At 42.8% G+C, this 15,455-nt stretch overlaps 1 protein-coding gene across 3 annotated transcripts in view; it reads left to right on the forward strand.

Annotated features, from left to right (window-relative positions):
- The first annotated feature begins 2,351 nt into the window (after positions 1-2,351).
- The window catches only part of LOC118393142 (neuronal calcium sensor 1-like), a 33,934-nt gene continuing 20,830 nt past the window's right edge, over positions 2,352-15,455 (forward strand). For 2 of the 3 annotated variants that reach the window (XM_052461455.1, XM_035785497.2), the window contains exons 1-4: positions 2,366-2,477; positions 3,760-3,897; positions 4,090-5,341; positions 14,729-14,753. Coding sequence is in view for 2 of the 3 variants with exons in the window: in XM_035785497.2 (XP_035641390.1) it covers positions 5,278-5,341; positions 14,729-14,753 (89 nt within the window). In the remaining variant the exon portion in view is untranslated. Of the gene's footprint in view, positions 2,478-3,759; positions 3,898-4,089; positions 5,342-14,728; positions 14,754-15,455 lie in introns of all 3 variants that reach the window. The other variant, XM_035785496.2, reaches the window with a different exon arrangement.

The raw sequence follows: 15,455 nt of genomic DNA on the forward strand, positions 1-15,455 counted from the left end.
GTCAGATGCAGTGTGTTCCTCTCTGCTGTGAATGTGAAGAGGATGTGCTGACTGCCTCCAGCTTCTAACCTTTAGTCAACCCAGTCCCAGTTCACTTAATCCCAAACAATTTAGCCTGTAGCTGGTTGACAGATGTAGAAATTGAAACTGATGGATTGGATTCAGCGTTTGTGTACCATGTCTCCTAGAGGTCTGAACCAAGAGTTTGATATCAGACCATTTGTTACATGAATAAGCCACTTTGATTTGTCTTGCCTTCCAGGTCCCTCACTTGGTCATTTAGTAAATATATATTATTTTCTGAAACTACTTAATGTACCCATGGTACATGGTTTCCTGCGTGACGCAGTCGTCTAGGCACTGCATCTCAGTGCAAGAGGTGGAACCAAATCAAATCAAATCAAATTTATTTATATAGCCCTTCGTACATCAGCTGATATCTCAAAGTGCTGTACAGAAACCCAGCCTAAAACCCCAAACAGCAAACAATGCAGGTGTAAAAGCACGGTGGCTAGGAAAAACTCCCTAGAAAGGCCAAAACCTAGGAAGAAACCTAGAGAGGAACCGGGCTATGTGGGGTGGCCAGTCCTCTTCTGGCTGTGCCGGGTAGAGATTATAACAGAACATGACCAAGATGTTCAAATGTTCATAAATGACCAGCATGGTCGAATAATAATAAGGCAGAACAGTTGAAACTGGAGCAGCAGCACAGTCAGGTGGACTGGGGACAGCAAGGAGCCTTCATGTCAGGTAGTCCTGGGGCACGGTCCTAGGGCTCAGGTCAGTTGAAACTGGAGCAGGAGCATGGCCAGGTGGACTGGGGACAGCAAGGAGTCCTCATGTCAGGTAGTCCTGGGACATGGTCCTAGGGCTCAGGTCCTCCGAGAGAGAGAAAGAAAGAGAGAAGGAGAGAATTAGAGAACGCACACTTAGATTCACACAGGACACCGAATAGGACAGGAGAAGTACTCCAGATATAACAAACTGACCCTAGCCCCCCGACACAAACTACTGCAGCATAAATACTGGAGGCTGAGACAGGAGGGGTCAGGAGACACTGTGGCCCCATCCGAGGACACCCCCGGACAGGGCCAAACAGGAAGGATATAACCCCACCCACTTTGCCAAAGCACATCCCCCACACCACTAGAGGGATATCTTCAACCACCAACTTACCATCCTGAGACAAGGCCGAGTATAGCCCACAAAGATCTCCGCCACGGTACAACCCAAGGCTGTGGTTCGAACCCAGGCTGCATCACATCCGGCCGTGATTGGGAGTCTTATTGGGCGGTGCACAATTGGCCCAGCATAGTCCGGGTTTACCCGGGAGGCCGTCATTGTAAAAAATAATTTGTTAACTTGTCTAGTTAAATAAATGGTATATTTAAACCCATCTCATTGTTATTAAATTATTAGAGCTACACAAAATGTTTTTGCACCCACCATGCGTCATGTCCGCAATGGTCACGTGAGGTGAAATGTGTATTTGTGAGCACTCCGTTTGTTATCCTTAACGAAGATCCATTTCGGATCTAAAAGTTGTCAATATAGCAGTGAATTGGGAGCTTTAATAGTATTCTTTATTAGCCCAGCAACTATGTTTTTAAGGATGTGCGTATGATCACAAAATGTGCCTCCAGCTTCAAACCTTTACTCAAACCAGTCCCAGTTCACTTAAACCCAAACAATTCATTTGAAATGAACATTTTGCCTGTAGCCCGTTGACAGAGACAGAAATTGAAACTGATGGGGAAGTCTGCGCTGTGCATGTGTTTGGGGATTTTATCTGACCAGGGGTGCAGTTCTCTGGCCCAGGATGAACCGTTTTACATCGCTTTTCTGTAAAATGCTGGAAAAACAACAAACCCAACAGCTAGAAAGTAATCTCTCTAACTGTTCTCATGTTCTTCAAATTCCTCTGTAATGACAAAGTAAACCCTCATCCAGAACACTACAGCATCACTCGAGACGGTTATCTCAAGGTGATGCGATTTATAAGTGATACCAGCTCCACTGCCGTTGTGCCCTTGAACAAGGCACTCAACCCCAAAACTGCTCAAGGCACTGCACCACTGTTTACCCGGTGCCACGTTGGTGTGCGTCTACTGGGTTAGGAAAGGCAGAGGACGAATTTCCGTTTCTAACCAAAGGGAAAATAAAGTACACTATTCAATTACACATGCAGGAAAACTAATTAGGTTTGCTTTCCTATTGTTTCTCAATTGTTGTTCATTTTAAATAATTTCACAATACCTCTGATTTACAGTTCAAGGCTTTCGAAAATATCACAGGAAATAAAGGGTTAACAGCAAATTGTGTCCAGTGGTTCGGACTGAGATGTTCTGAATCGAACAGATGACAGTGGTAGAGAGCGGCAGGAAATACGCGCTCTTGTACAGATGCCTCGCGGGAATGAAAATAATTCGTCCATTTACAGTAGTCAATTCCGGATGATAGCCTGAAAATTAATTAAGGTGAGTGTTTCAAAAGAAAGCTGTTATGTCTGTTACAAGGGTAATATTTGTCATAGCTTGGACAGTGATAGTCGTTTGAGAAGTAACCGAATGACAGCTACAAAGCGAAGAGCTCACAGTGTCTTATATTAGATTTCCTTCACGGTGGCCGTATCTGTAAACTGTTAGTGTTGCTAAGCAATAGTGCTGGAACCGTCTCTTCTTCTGGCTCTTTTGCACCACCTGGAAAGGTAGGTTAATGCACAGAGCCCAATAAAAGTTTCGCAGATTTTAGCCTACTCTTTCCTTATTGATTTGTTATTAAGTTATTTTGTTGCAAGAAACATCACCCAGCCTGGGTATAGTGGAAATATTGTAGTAAACTCAAACCAAAATGCATGAGGTTTGTTCAATGAGGAGCAAAATTATATCTAATTTAGATTTTATTTTCAGTGCACCTTGCATAATTTATTGGTTTTGGATAACATATATGCTACATTGAATGACCCACAGTGGGGTATTATTGATCCAATGTATGTAGTATTGGCAAGAGCAGCCCTGTATTGTGAGGGCTGCATGGGAGCAGGGCATGTCGTTCACCCCAGTGAAAGTCAAGCAAGTTGCTCTTTGGCTGTATCTGCTCTTCCTGTTGAAACTTACCCACACACCAGTGGGTCACCTGTATTTTATGTTCATGTTGGCTGTAGTGTAATTTGTTGAAGACACACATCAGTTATTTTTTTACTTATCCTGTTGAAATACAATATTCCAAGTATAAATACGTTACTGTACTTAAGGGTAAAAAATATAGTATTACGCAAAATAATTTGTTTTTTAGACACAACTCCCAACTACAAGGATTAGGCCATTCAAGGAGTTGGTCTGATGTGATGTCAACCCGCCTGGCTTGCAGGAACAATAGAGGACCATTAGAGGACAAAAGATACCTGGACCACCTTTTGAGATGTGCCTTTTGTTAAGTAAATCAGGAGATGCATTAGGTGAAAAGCAGGCTGGAGTAGTACTCTAAGACATGGGGTGAGCAGAATCAACAACCTCTGCATCATTCAAAACAGTTGCTTCGTGAAAAGGTGTTAAAGTTCACCGTTTTCTATTATGTAAATGCTGGCTTAAAAGTACCCATTTTAATTTTACTAGGCAAGTCTGATTTTCAATGACAGCCTAGGAACAGTGGGATAACTGCGTTGTTCAGGGGCAGAATTACATATTTGTACTTTGTCAGCTCTGGGATTTGATCTTGCATGCAACCTTTCAGTTACTAGTCCAACGCTCTAACCACTAGGTTACCCTGCCGCACCATGACCTGGGCTTGGCCCCAAATCAGGGCAGGTCTGCCGGAGCCATGGCATAGTGAGACGCGGGTGCCGGTCCACGTAGATGGAAACAGAAAAGTCTTGAGTCTTTTGGGTAAAACACCAAGGTAAATCCAGAGTGGAAACTCGCCAACAGTGAGTGTTTGAGGAGAACAAGTACTCACCATTTGACACAGATGAGTGCTCATTTCATTGGTGTGGAGTGGGTGAGATGCCAGGGATTAAGGATAGCTGATGTTCACAGTAGTCTGGCCCTCCTGGCACTGCCTTGACCTTGCAACTGCTGTTTGTTTTCACAGTGTCTGAGTTACCTGGGAAAACAGTGCTGAGCAAACACAAGGATGATTATCACCACCACAGTTACATGCATGGAGAACACAGTCCAGGCCAGGAACGGAACAAACGCATAGGCATAGATCCTAATGCTTACTGAGATAAGGTGCCGTAGTGTCCTGTCCTGAGGCTCAGTCAGCTGCTGAGGTTAAGCATCAATGAAGGCCACCTCAGACCTTTGATACAGAGAAATTCCATGATCCATCTCCTGTCGTCTGTGAGAGGCTGAAATCATTAGATTACCCTGTGCTGCCGTGAGGCCAGGCAGTAGGGTAAATGATGAGTAAGAATGACGGAGAAAAGTGAACTGTCACTCTGTAAATCCCTCAGCCTGGAAACATACTGGGAAAACCGCCTTAGTTGTTCATTCAAGGAATTGGGACATTTCTATTTTCTCTCTCATTTCAGCATTTTGCATTTGAAATGACAGTTGAAGTCACAGAGCCCTTTGGACTTTTCTGCTGCTGTGTCTGAAGGATGCCCTACTGGGATCTGAGTTCAAGCCGGGGGTGTAATTGAAAAGGGAATGCTTTTGAGGCCAAGCCATGTTCATTGTATTTTAGTTTACCCACCCCCTTATCTCAGCTGTGAAGAGGGACGATTCTCTTATAAGTTACCCGAAACCACAGAGACAGTGGTGGGGAAAAAGGGTGGGATAGAGTGAAAGGAGGAAAAGGAGGGGTGAGACGAACAGTGAGCAGAGTGTGAGGTAGAGAGCGTACACAACACCCAGACACTGGGTGACTCCTGTAACCAAGGACGAAGGTAGCAACGCATCACAACGCCACTCTCGCCCACTGGACATTCTAAAGAAAGGAGAAGCGAACACTCAGACTCAGATAGTCAGCAGTCTCACATTATTCAGTCCTGAGCCCCTGGGGTTGGAGTGGCTGCCCTGGAGGGCTGAAGTCTTGACACATCCAGAGTGGACTGCACAGAACACAAGCCTGATGTGGGTGGATTGAGTTCGATCCTCTTTCAGAGTTGACTGTTTCAGTGGTATAATTGTATTTCTTTCCTCTACTGGCCCATATTTGCATCTGTTTGACCAGCGAGGTCTGGACTGAGAGGGTTTTTCAGTTAGTGGGTGTCAAGGTGGAGCAGGAGGAGGTGTGGAGGAGTAACTCAAGGCAGTAAGGAGAAAGGTACAGACCATGGGCAAATCGAACAGCAAGCTCAAGCAGGAGGTGGTGGAGGAACTGACCAGGAAGACCTACTGTGAGTAGCCTTCTTGCTTTTTTCTGTTCTCTCTTTTCAACGGGACTGATCAGACATTGATTGTAAAAAATGCTAATATGTTTGTATTTTTGGGGAGCACAAAATCATTGTAACATGCAGTAACTAATCCTATTTAGGCTAATACCCATAACAGCACTATAATAGCAGTGACCCAAGACAATGTATAATCATTATCGTTTTAAGATGAGCAACAGTGAATAGAAAGAGTACTAAATGTGTGCCTCATATGAACTGGTTTGCGTGTAGCCTGTGTAAGACATCTTCGCCTCTGTTTCTCTTAATCCTCAGAATCAACAGCACAAATTAAATGTCAGCTCCACGGTGGATATAGCCTTCATATTTTTGCATAAATACTCATATGGTGTCACAAATTGTGATTAGTTTAGGTCTGGAAGTGGTTCTAATCAGCATCTTTTGAAACACTCCACTGGGAAGGAGAGGTTTTTGAAAATGCTGATGGGGGTTAAGACTTTGGATCAGGAATCACACTGGTGTTTTGCCAAAGATAGCAAATATGGGCTTGCTGGAGTCTTCATACATTTCCATAAGTATGCACATTTAGGCAAAGTGTTTTAAAAGGTCTTTAAGTAGCAGGCGAAATACCAATATTTTCATTGTTGGCAATACATCACTTAACCTGTGTAAGCAAAGTAGACTAGAGGCATTTGCAGAAATAACAAGATAATCAAAATGATGTTATTTAGGCCTAAACTCTCTAATCACATAATCCATATAAGCCAAGCCATCCATTGTGCATAAAAACAATTATATTTTGTTGTTTTAGTACTTAACAGACTAGAGTTTAACTGATTGTTCAAATGTGTTGCCCTCACTGTATCTAGTCTAATGAATGGCTAGCCTGTAGCATAGCATGCCAGGTGTTGGGTGGGAGTTGACAGCCTATGGCTGCCTAATGACAGTGTTTTTCACGTGGTGGACTTCACCGCACCACAACCAGGGAAGGCTGCTGTGACAGGAAATTGCAGGGGTGAGGAAGATTGGGCTTCGTGCTGGGATGGGCTATTTGCTGCTGTCCTTTAGCCAGCTCTCTTTCCTGTTTTCTCTCTCTCTCTCTCTCTCTCTCTCTCTCTCTCTCTCTCTCTCTCTCTCTCTCTCTCTCTCTCTCTCACACTCACACTCACACTCACACACTCTCTCTCTCTCTCTCTCTCTCACTCACTCACTCACACTCTCACTCTCTCTACATCCCCTGATTGCCCTCTTTGAGCAAGGAATGAACTAGTATAATTGGGATCTTATCTGCTTAGCTTTGCTCTGTGGGGCACCCAGTCGTTTCTCCCAGCATGCCCACTCCCTTACCCCGCTCTTGTCTAACTTAGACCCCTTATCATTTCTCTCCTCATTATGTCTCCTTTCCTCCTCTTTCTGGATCCTCTTCTCCCTATCCTGTTGAGAAGCTTAAATATCCTTCCTCTGACTTATAGCATTTACATACATTTGAGTCATTTCGCAGACACTCTTATCCAGAGCGACTTACAGTTAGTGCATTCGTCTTAAGATAGCTAGGTGGGTCAACCACATATCACAGTCGTAGTAAGTACATTTTTCTTCAATAAATAGCTATCAGCAATGTCAGAGCTAGGAAGGGGGGAAAAAATCAAGTGCGAATGTTGGTTCACAAAATTCTTCAATTTTTTTTTTTTGGGGGTGATGCGGGGGAAGTGCAGTGGGATTATTTAAGATACTCTTTGAAGAGGTAGGGTTTCAGATGTTTTCAGGAAATGGGCAGTGACTTTCTTCCTTTCCCATAGGAAGATGTTTTCAGTGATCAATTTTGAGCTCAGGATGTTGTAGGCCTGCTTTCAGTGCCATAATAAAATATTAAAAGAAGCTGGCTTACACTCCTATCCTGTCCAAGGCACACACCCAACTTAGAGGAGGAGCACCGTCTGTGCATTAGCTAAATTTAGGGATGCAGTTCTGCAGATTTAAAAAAAAAATAGCATCCAAGGTACTTTGACAGCCAGTCAAGTAAATCTCATGAGCAACTTTTTTACTCTTATTGCCAACCTCAGTTTGATCCAATGCCAAATTTGAGACATTCTCTTTTGATACTTCAAAGTAATTTTTATTTGATTTTATTTCAGCTTTATTTAGCCAGATCGGCCAGTTGAGAACAAGTTCTCATTTACAACTGCAACTTGGCCAAGATAAAGCAAAGCAGTGCGACGACAACACAGAGTTACACATAAACAAACATACAGTCAATAAAACAATAGACAAATCTATGTGCAGTGTGTGCAAATGTGGAAGAGTAGGGAGGTAAGGCAATAAATAGGCCATAGAGGTGAAAATAATTACAATTTAGCATTAACACTGGAGTGATAGATGTGCAGATGATGATGTGCAAGTAGAGATACTGGGGTGCAAAGGAGCAAGAGGGTAAGTAATAATATGGGGATGAGGTAGTTGGGTGTGCTATTTACAGATTGTTTGTGTACAGGTACAGTGATCGGTAAGCTGCTCTGACAGCTGATGCTTAATGTTAGAGAGGGAGATATAAGACTCCAGCTTCAGAGATGTTTGCAATTCGTTCCAGTCATTGGCAGCAGAGAACTGGAGGGAAGGCAGCCAAAGGAAGTGTTGGCTTTGGGGATGACCAGTGAAATATACCTGCTGTAGCGCGTGCTACGTGTGGGTATTGCTATGGTGACCAGTGAGCTGAGATAAGGCGGGGCTTTACCTAGCAAAGACTTATAGATGACCTGGAGCCAGTGATTTTGGCGACTGATATGTAGTGAGGGCCAGCCAACGAGAGCATACAGGTCGCAGTGGTGGGTAGTATATGGGGCTTTGGTGACAAAACGGATGGCACTGTGATAGACTACATCCAGTTTGCTGAGTAGAGTGTTGGAGGCTATTTTGTAAATGACATCGTTGACGTCAAGGATCGGTAGGATAGTCAGTTTTACGAGGGTATGTTTGGCAGCATGAGTGAAGGAGGCTTTGTTGTGAAATAGGAAGCAGATTCTAGATTTAATTTTGGATTGGAGATACTTAATGTGAGTCTGGAAGGAGAGTTTACAGTCTAACCAGACACCTAGGGATTTGTAGTTGTCCACATATTCTAAGTCAGAACCGTCCAGTAGTAATGCTCGTCGGGCAGGAGGGTGCGGGCAGCAATCGGTTGAAGCGCATGCATTTAGTTTTACTAGCATTTAAAAGCCGTTGGAGGCCACAGAACGAGTGTTGTATGGCGTTGAAGCTCGTTTGGAGGCCTATCTATAATGATACCAGTCTTACAGGTTTGGTTGTGCAGGACAGAAAGCAGAGAGGGCTCTTGTGCTTGGCTTCTGTCACTATTAGCTATTGCAATTTGCCACTGTAACAAGCATTTTCTATATCATGTTATGCCTAAAGGCATAGTATAGCCATCTTTGAATATAGTGGCCACAGTTTAGCCTACTGTACCTAAAACTGAACACGCCTAAATGGTTTTCCAAATGACTGGTCTGATATCATGTGGAAAGAGCAAGCCCTGTCAAATGACTGGTCTGATATTATGTGGAAAGAGCAAGCCCTGTCAAATGACTGGTCTGATATTATGTGGAAAGAGCAAGCCCAGACAAATGACTGGTCTGATATCATGTGGAAATAGCAAGCCCTGTCAAATGACTTGAGGATGTAATAGGTGTTTTTGTTAGCCGTCAGACTCAGCTCAGGGGTTGATACTGACAGAGTGCAAGCTTGATGTGTGTGAGCAGGCCCTGCAGGGCACAGGGAGCTGAGCTGCTAGCCCTGGCCTCACTGCTTTCCTCCCTCCTTATAGGCTGATGATATTACTGCCCATTGTCTTTGACTGAGTTACGTAATAAAACTTGATTGAATCGCAGGCATGGTGAATTGCCTCAATTATTTGATGTCATTGACTTTTGAGGCCATTTTAATGGTAGCTTGGCTGGCCTGACAGTCATAAGATTGACTCTGTCATTTCTGAATGTGTCACATGAGGATTCCCTGTGAATCGCTGAGCAAAGCAAAGTGAAGCAGGGATGAACATGTCTCTATACTGCACTTATTCTAACTGCACCAGTCAGTCACCATACGTGATTAAATAAAACCAATATTGTAACCAGTCTGTTGGAGATAATTAATAGCCTGGCTTATGGCTGAGACCATAATAACAGTTACATTTTATCCCTTGCTTGCAATATTCCTGTAAGCTGTCACTACATAATATGGAAGATCTAGTGACCACTGCTCTCAGAACAGGTGCGTTGACCAAAATGTAATAGAATTCCAAAATCGTATTACATAGCTCGTCCACACTCCAAAAAAAAAGATTCAAGGTTTCTTTTTAGTATTTATTTCACGGTAGATAGACAAACATTTTGGCCTAAGCTTTCGTCAGTGTCATCAGCGTCTCCTCTGAAGGTGTGCTTCTTTATTGTGAACTTGTTTAGGGTGACGAGCGACAGGTGCGTTCGTGTGTTCACTCCTGGAACATACTCACACGTCAATAATGCATCTCAAATATACTATATAATACACATGAATTAAATAAATACTAAATACTAACCTTTAATCTCTTTTTTGAGAACGCACCAGCTACTACAAAATATAGAGCACTGAACAAGTTCTAGACCTAGGTTTTTGTCTTGTACTAAATATATAGTCTTCAATCTATGGTATATCTTGTATCTCACCATTATCAGGATGTGGCCATTCTTTCTGTAATGGACACAATGACGCAGCTCTGACTCATAGACAGTATCTGAATGTTAGAATTAATGATGATTTTTCGCTCATGCTGGTTGAAGGCTCTCCAAATTCCTCCCAAAAGAAATGCTTTCCTAATCTCTGGACTCTGCTGAGACTCATTTCCTGTTCTTTTACACTGGATACACACTTCTTTCTGAAAGCCTGGCACACACAGGCCTAGGATATAGCCCAGCTTCACTGATGTAGGCTTTAACATAGTATTACAGTCAGGAATGTCTGTAACATTGTCAAATTCACTAATCTACCTAAATAAAGTACCTTGCTAACAAGGAAAGAGCCATTGAAAACAACACTGCACCAGGCACTGTATAAATAGCCTACCATTTGCTGCACATACAGTGAGATGCTAATAAAGTGTTTTATTTCAACTGCTTAGCATTGAAATGGCGCTGTCTAGGTTGCTGTTAATGAAAGAGGTAAATAAAGAGTTTATATTTTTGGCCTTTAAAATGAGGCATTATTTTCCCAAAGGATATTTGATTGAGCGTGTAGGAGGAAAGGCTGACACCTACTCTTGTTTATTCATCATCCCTCTCCCTTTCCACTGGGAACTCACATTCAGGCAGTCACTGACATGGGCTACATACTTGAATACAGGTATTCCTGGACATGACCTTTGCACATTCGGGGCTCTTTTGCAATTTTCACCTGTTAAAGCCAGTACTATTCTATTTTCAAACCCTAGCACCAGGACTGGTAATATACCTGTCTTATATGAGCTTGCTTGCGCTGAGGTTGGAGGGGTAGCAATATCTGAGCTGTGTCCTTAAAAACGTGCGCCAAAGTGCCAAAATTGAAGACCAACCGAAAGCTGGTCTTAGCGTTAAGGCTGTTGGTTATGACATGGATTTTGACAAAGGAAGCACAGCCTATCCAGCCGTGTCACACAGTGCCCATATGCACATGGAAATAGAGAGATGTGCTTTTTTGTGCCCGTAAACCTCATATTTAATTTAATTTGATTAAAAACCAAGCATATCCCCTCCTCTCAATGAAGGCTGTTTTTTAGTCCTGCCCAATGCATTTGCCAAGTGGTCAAAAATATTGATAAAAGACTTGTCTCTAGGCCTCTTTGAAAAAATATCACAGAACTTTATTAAAAGATCAAGAGCAAAACAGTGAGGGGACATCCCCTTTTTATCTGTGGCTTTACATTATTTTATCCAGCGCCTGTTATTATCTTGGATTAGCGTAAAAAAAACTGTAGGCTACTGTAGGCTATATGCCCATCATGGAACGAGACATGAGATAAATCGTGTTACACTTGTATTTGGAAACATTTCAGTTATTTTCCTGTAACATTTGCTTGTTTTCCGTTTCGTTTCATTAAAATACAAGTCCTAAGTAAGCTACCCTCACCTTACTTACTTTAAGGAAAGCGGGTTCAACAGCAATGCATCTGGGGTCTTTCTTATCCTGGCCATGCATTCACCAAGTAGCTTAGATCCATAAAAGCTTTCTAAATGGTCATCTACTCATGCAGTACTCACAATTCACATAGGCATACCTGCAGTGCATACTCCATGCGGCTTGTATCCATCCCCATTCCCAAAGAGCGCCTCTCATTTGGTTACCAAAGACGCTCTCCTCCAAACGTATTTCAATTATTCAGTCCTATAATTCAGTATCAACATCAGGCCTAGGCTACACTATATATACACAACATGTATAAGTTATACATGAATAACTTTGAAAACATTTATTCATATATAGTTTCATTGTTTATATCTGTGTCCATATTGTCCATTTGTTTCCAGTGGATAGACCATATGGTTCAAGAGAAAATAGCATAATTAATTTAAACCGCATCTAATCAACAATGGCATTATTTTCAATTGGGGCGGCAAGGTAGCCTAGTGGTTAGAGCGTTGGACTAGTAACTGGAAGGTCGCAAGTTTAAACCCCCGAGCTGACAAGGTACAAATCTGTCGTTCTGCCCCTGAACAGGCAGTTAACCCACTGTTCCTAGGCCGTCATTGAAAATAAGAATTTGTTCTTAACTGACTTGCCTAGTTAAATAAAGGTTAAACATTGTTTTTTAAATTAGCTCTGCAACTGTTCTATTGACTTTTTTCACAACTGCCAGAAGTTTGGCGCTTCACAACAAAGACATATTCACAAAGTCAAATAAATAAACGTGTGTAAAATAAATATAATGTTGAAACCCTCATATTAAACAATGGTATTCACTAAATTGATGGTTTATTTTTAGGACAAAGTTTTACAGCTTCGTCTTTATACATTACTTACACTACATGGACAAAAGTAAGTGGACACCCCTTAAAACTATTGGATTTGGCTATTTCAGCCACTCCCATTGCTGACAGGTGTATAAAATCGAGTACACAGCCATGCAATCGCCATAGACAAACATTGGCAGTAGAATGGCCTTACTGAAGAGCTCAGTGACTTTCAACGTGGCACCGTGATAGGATGCCACCTGTCCATCTGTATCAAATCTCTGCCCTGCTAGAGCTGCCCCGGTCAACTCTAAGTGCTGTTATTGTGAAATGGAAACGTCTAAGAGCAACAAGGGCTCAGCCGCAAAGTGATAGGCCACACAAGCTCACAGAACAGGACTGCCGAGTGCTGAAGCGCGTAGAAAACGTCTGTTCTCGATTGTAACACTCACAACCGAGTTCCAAACTGCCTCTGACAGCAACATCAGCACAAGAACTGTTCATCAGGAGCTTCATGAAATGGGTTTCCATTGCCAAGCAGCCTCACACAAGCCTAAGATCTCTATGGAGCAGTGGAAACGCGTTCTCTGGAGTGATGAATCACTCTTCACCATCTGGCAGTTCGACGGAAGAATCTGGGTTTGGCGGATGCCAAACTCTACCTGCCCGAATGCATAGTGCCATCTGTAAAGTTTGGTGGAGGAGGAATAATGGTCTAGGGCTGTTTTTCATGGTTCGGGCTTTGAGGTGAATTGGAACGCCTAATCTCCCAACATCAGTGCCCAACCTCCCAACATCAGTGCCCAACCTCACAACATCAGTGCCCAACCTCCCAACATCAGTGCCCAACCTCCCAACATCAGTGCCCAACCTCACTAACGCTGTTGTGGCTGAATGAAAGTAAGTCCCCACAGCAACGTTCCAACATCTTTTGGGAAGCCTTCCCAGAAGAGTGGAGGCTGTTATAACAGCAAAGGGGGGACCAACTCCATATTAATGCCAATGGTTTTGGAATGAGATGTTTAACTAGCAGGTGTCCACATACTTTTGGTTATGTAGTGTATATTTTGCTTATTGAGAACCTGCCTCTCAAAACCCAACCATTTTGAACTACCGCCAGCTATTGCGCTGATAATGAAGGCTGTGAAAATAGACAAATATTTCTCACCCACCCCCTGACCAATAGCACTATCGCCAGTGCTTAGATTTACCATTGCGTTAGTTTTGTTAAAATAGAGCCCTCACTGTGGGGCGGCAGGGTAGCCTAGTGGTTAGAGAGTTGGACTAGTGACCGGAAGGTTGCAAGTTCAAACCGCCGAGCTGACAAGGTACAAATCTGTCGTTCTGCCCACTGTTCCTAGGCCGCCATTGAAAGTAAGAATTTGTTCTTTAACTGACTTGTCTAGTTAAATAAAAAATACAACAACAAAATACAATGGTTCAGGTAATACAATAGTTGTGACTATTCAAAACCATGAATTATTCCCTCCAAAGACTGAAAGATTCTATATATTAGCTTTTTAAAAATCTAACTAAGGTTATGGGGACTACAACATTAGAACACTCATTACCGAGGCAACAGTACCACACCACCATATCCATGTGTCAGTATGACCTGTGGCAGTGGGAACAGCCAAATCTAGCCCATGAACATCTAGTTCATTATGTTGTTTGTGGAGCCTTATTAAGAAGCATCCTGTCGGTTTAGAGAATACCCCATGTCTGCACTGAGGCTATGAGCAGTGTACGTTCAAAACGCCCTCACAGGTCTACCAGGTTACCTACACAGCCATAGATTTTTCCGAAAGTATGCCTCATTGTTCAGATGGTGAAAATTGCTTTGGTTACTTTGGAGGCTGGAGGGAGAACCACGAGGGAGTGGTTGATACTAACGCTGTTTGCGGGCATGATAACACGTCTTGCTCCCCAAGCCACTCACTTTCCTCCTGCTAACCCCTCTCTGTCTCTCTCTTTGTCTCTCTCTCTCCCTCTCTTCCTCTGTCCATGAATCTGCTAAGTTGACCTTTTGAATTATAATAACGTGGAAGTCCTTGGGAGCAATGTAGCAGATGAGTGAATTCCATAGCTTCAGGTGTGATGAATCATTCAGTTTGTAAACAACACAAGTACTGAATTCCATTACACATTAAACAACAAAAGTACTGAATTAAATTACACATTAAACACAAGTATTGAATTCAATTATACATTAAACAACAAAAATAATTACACATTATTCCTCAGGGTGGGTGCAAATTGATAAGAAACCCAAAAGTGCTCAGTGCAATCATAATTTGATTATTTTTGTTACAGCCCAATCCTATGCAGTCATGGGAATCTGTGATTTTCAACTGACAGTGGATTTGTCCAAGTCATCTAAATGGTCTGAGACATGGTACATAACTTTATTCCCTCTTGCTAAAACTCTCCTTTTTTCTTCCAGTTACAGAGAAAGAGGTGCAACAGTGGTAAGTACATGTGATTTTCAATGACCCTCCAAATCTCCCTTTTCTGCTCTACCCTTTTCTACCCCTCTCTTCTTCCAAAAACTAAAATTCTTCTAGTCTGCATTTGGGCCTAGTCCTCAATTAGACTCTCAGAACTGTACCTGTCAATGTGGGTGAGTGACAGATTCACCTGCAACATGTGCTGTTTACTAAATTTGGCAGGTGTTCTGGTGTTAATGTCAGGTACTCCAGGGGCCATATGCCTTGCTGAATGGGTCCCATCTAAAGGCTGGCTGAAGCCTGCAGGCTCAGGCTGACTGGTCTGACTCTGGAATGCAGGTCTGCTGCTCCGTGAGCTGTGCCCAGTGACTGGGAGGTGAGCTGGCTGGGCTGGAGCTTCCTGAGCAGCAGCCAGACTGTGTCAAGAGTTGTTTACTCATGTCTGACTGATGCTCCAACTCTGCTCTGGTTATTAAGGCCTTTCTTCAGAGTGCCGAGAGCATGCCTAACTTTATATAGCCCCTTGATTAAATCCTCGATTTGATAGTTCCGTGGCGCATGGATATTGCTTCTAAAGTGAAATCCATGGATAAAGTATTTAAGTAGGCTAAATTGTAGGGCTGGGAATTGCCAGAGACCTCACGCTACGATATGATCACGATTTGGCTTGCAAAGGGAGGGTATATTACTGGACACTTTAGAAGTTTACCAGTAAACGACCAC

The sequence above is a fragment of the Oncorhynchus keta genome, chromosome 14, assembly GCF_023373465.1.
Source record: "Oncorhynchus keta strain PuntledgeMale-10-30-2019 chromosome 14, Oket_V2, whole genome shotgun sequence".
NCBI classification, from domain to species: domain Eukaryota; kingdom Metazoa; phylum Chordata; class Actinopteri; order Salmoniformes; family Salmonidae; genus Oncorhynchus; species Oncorhynchus keta.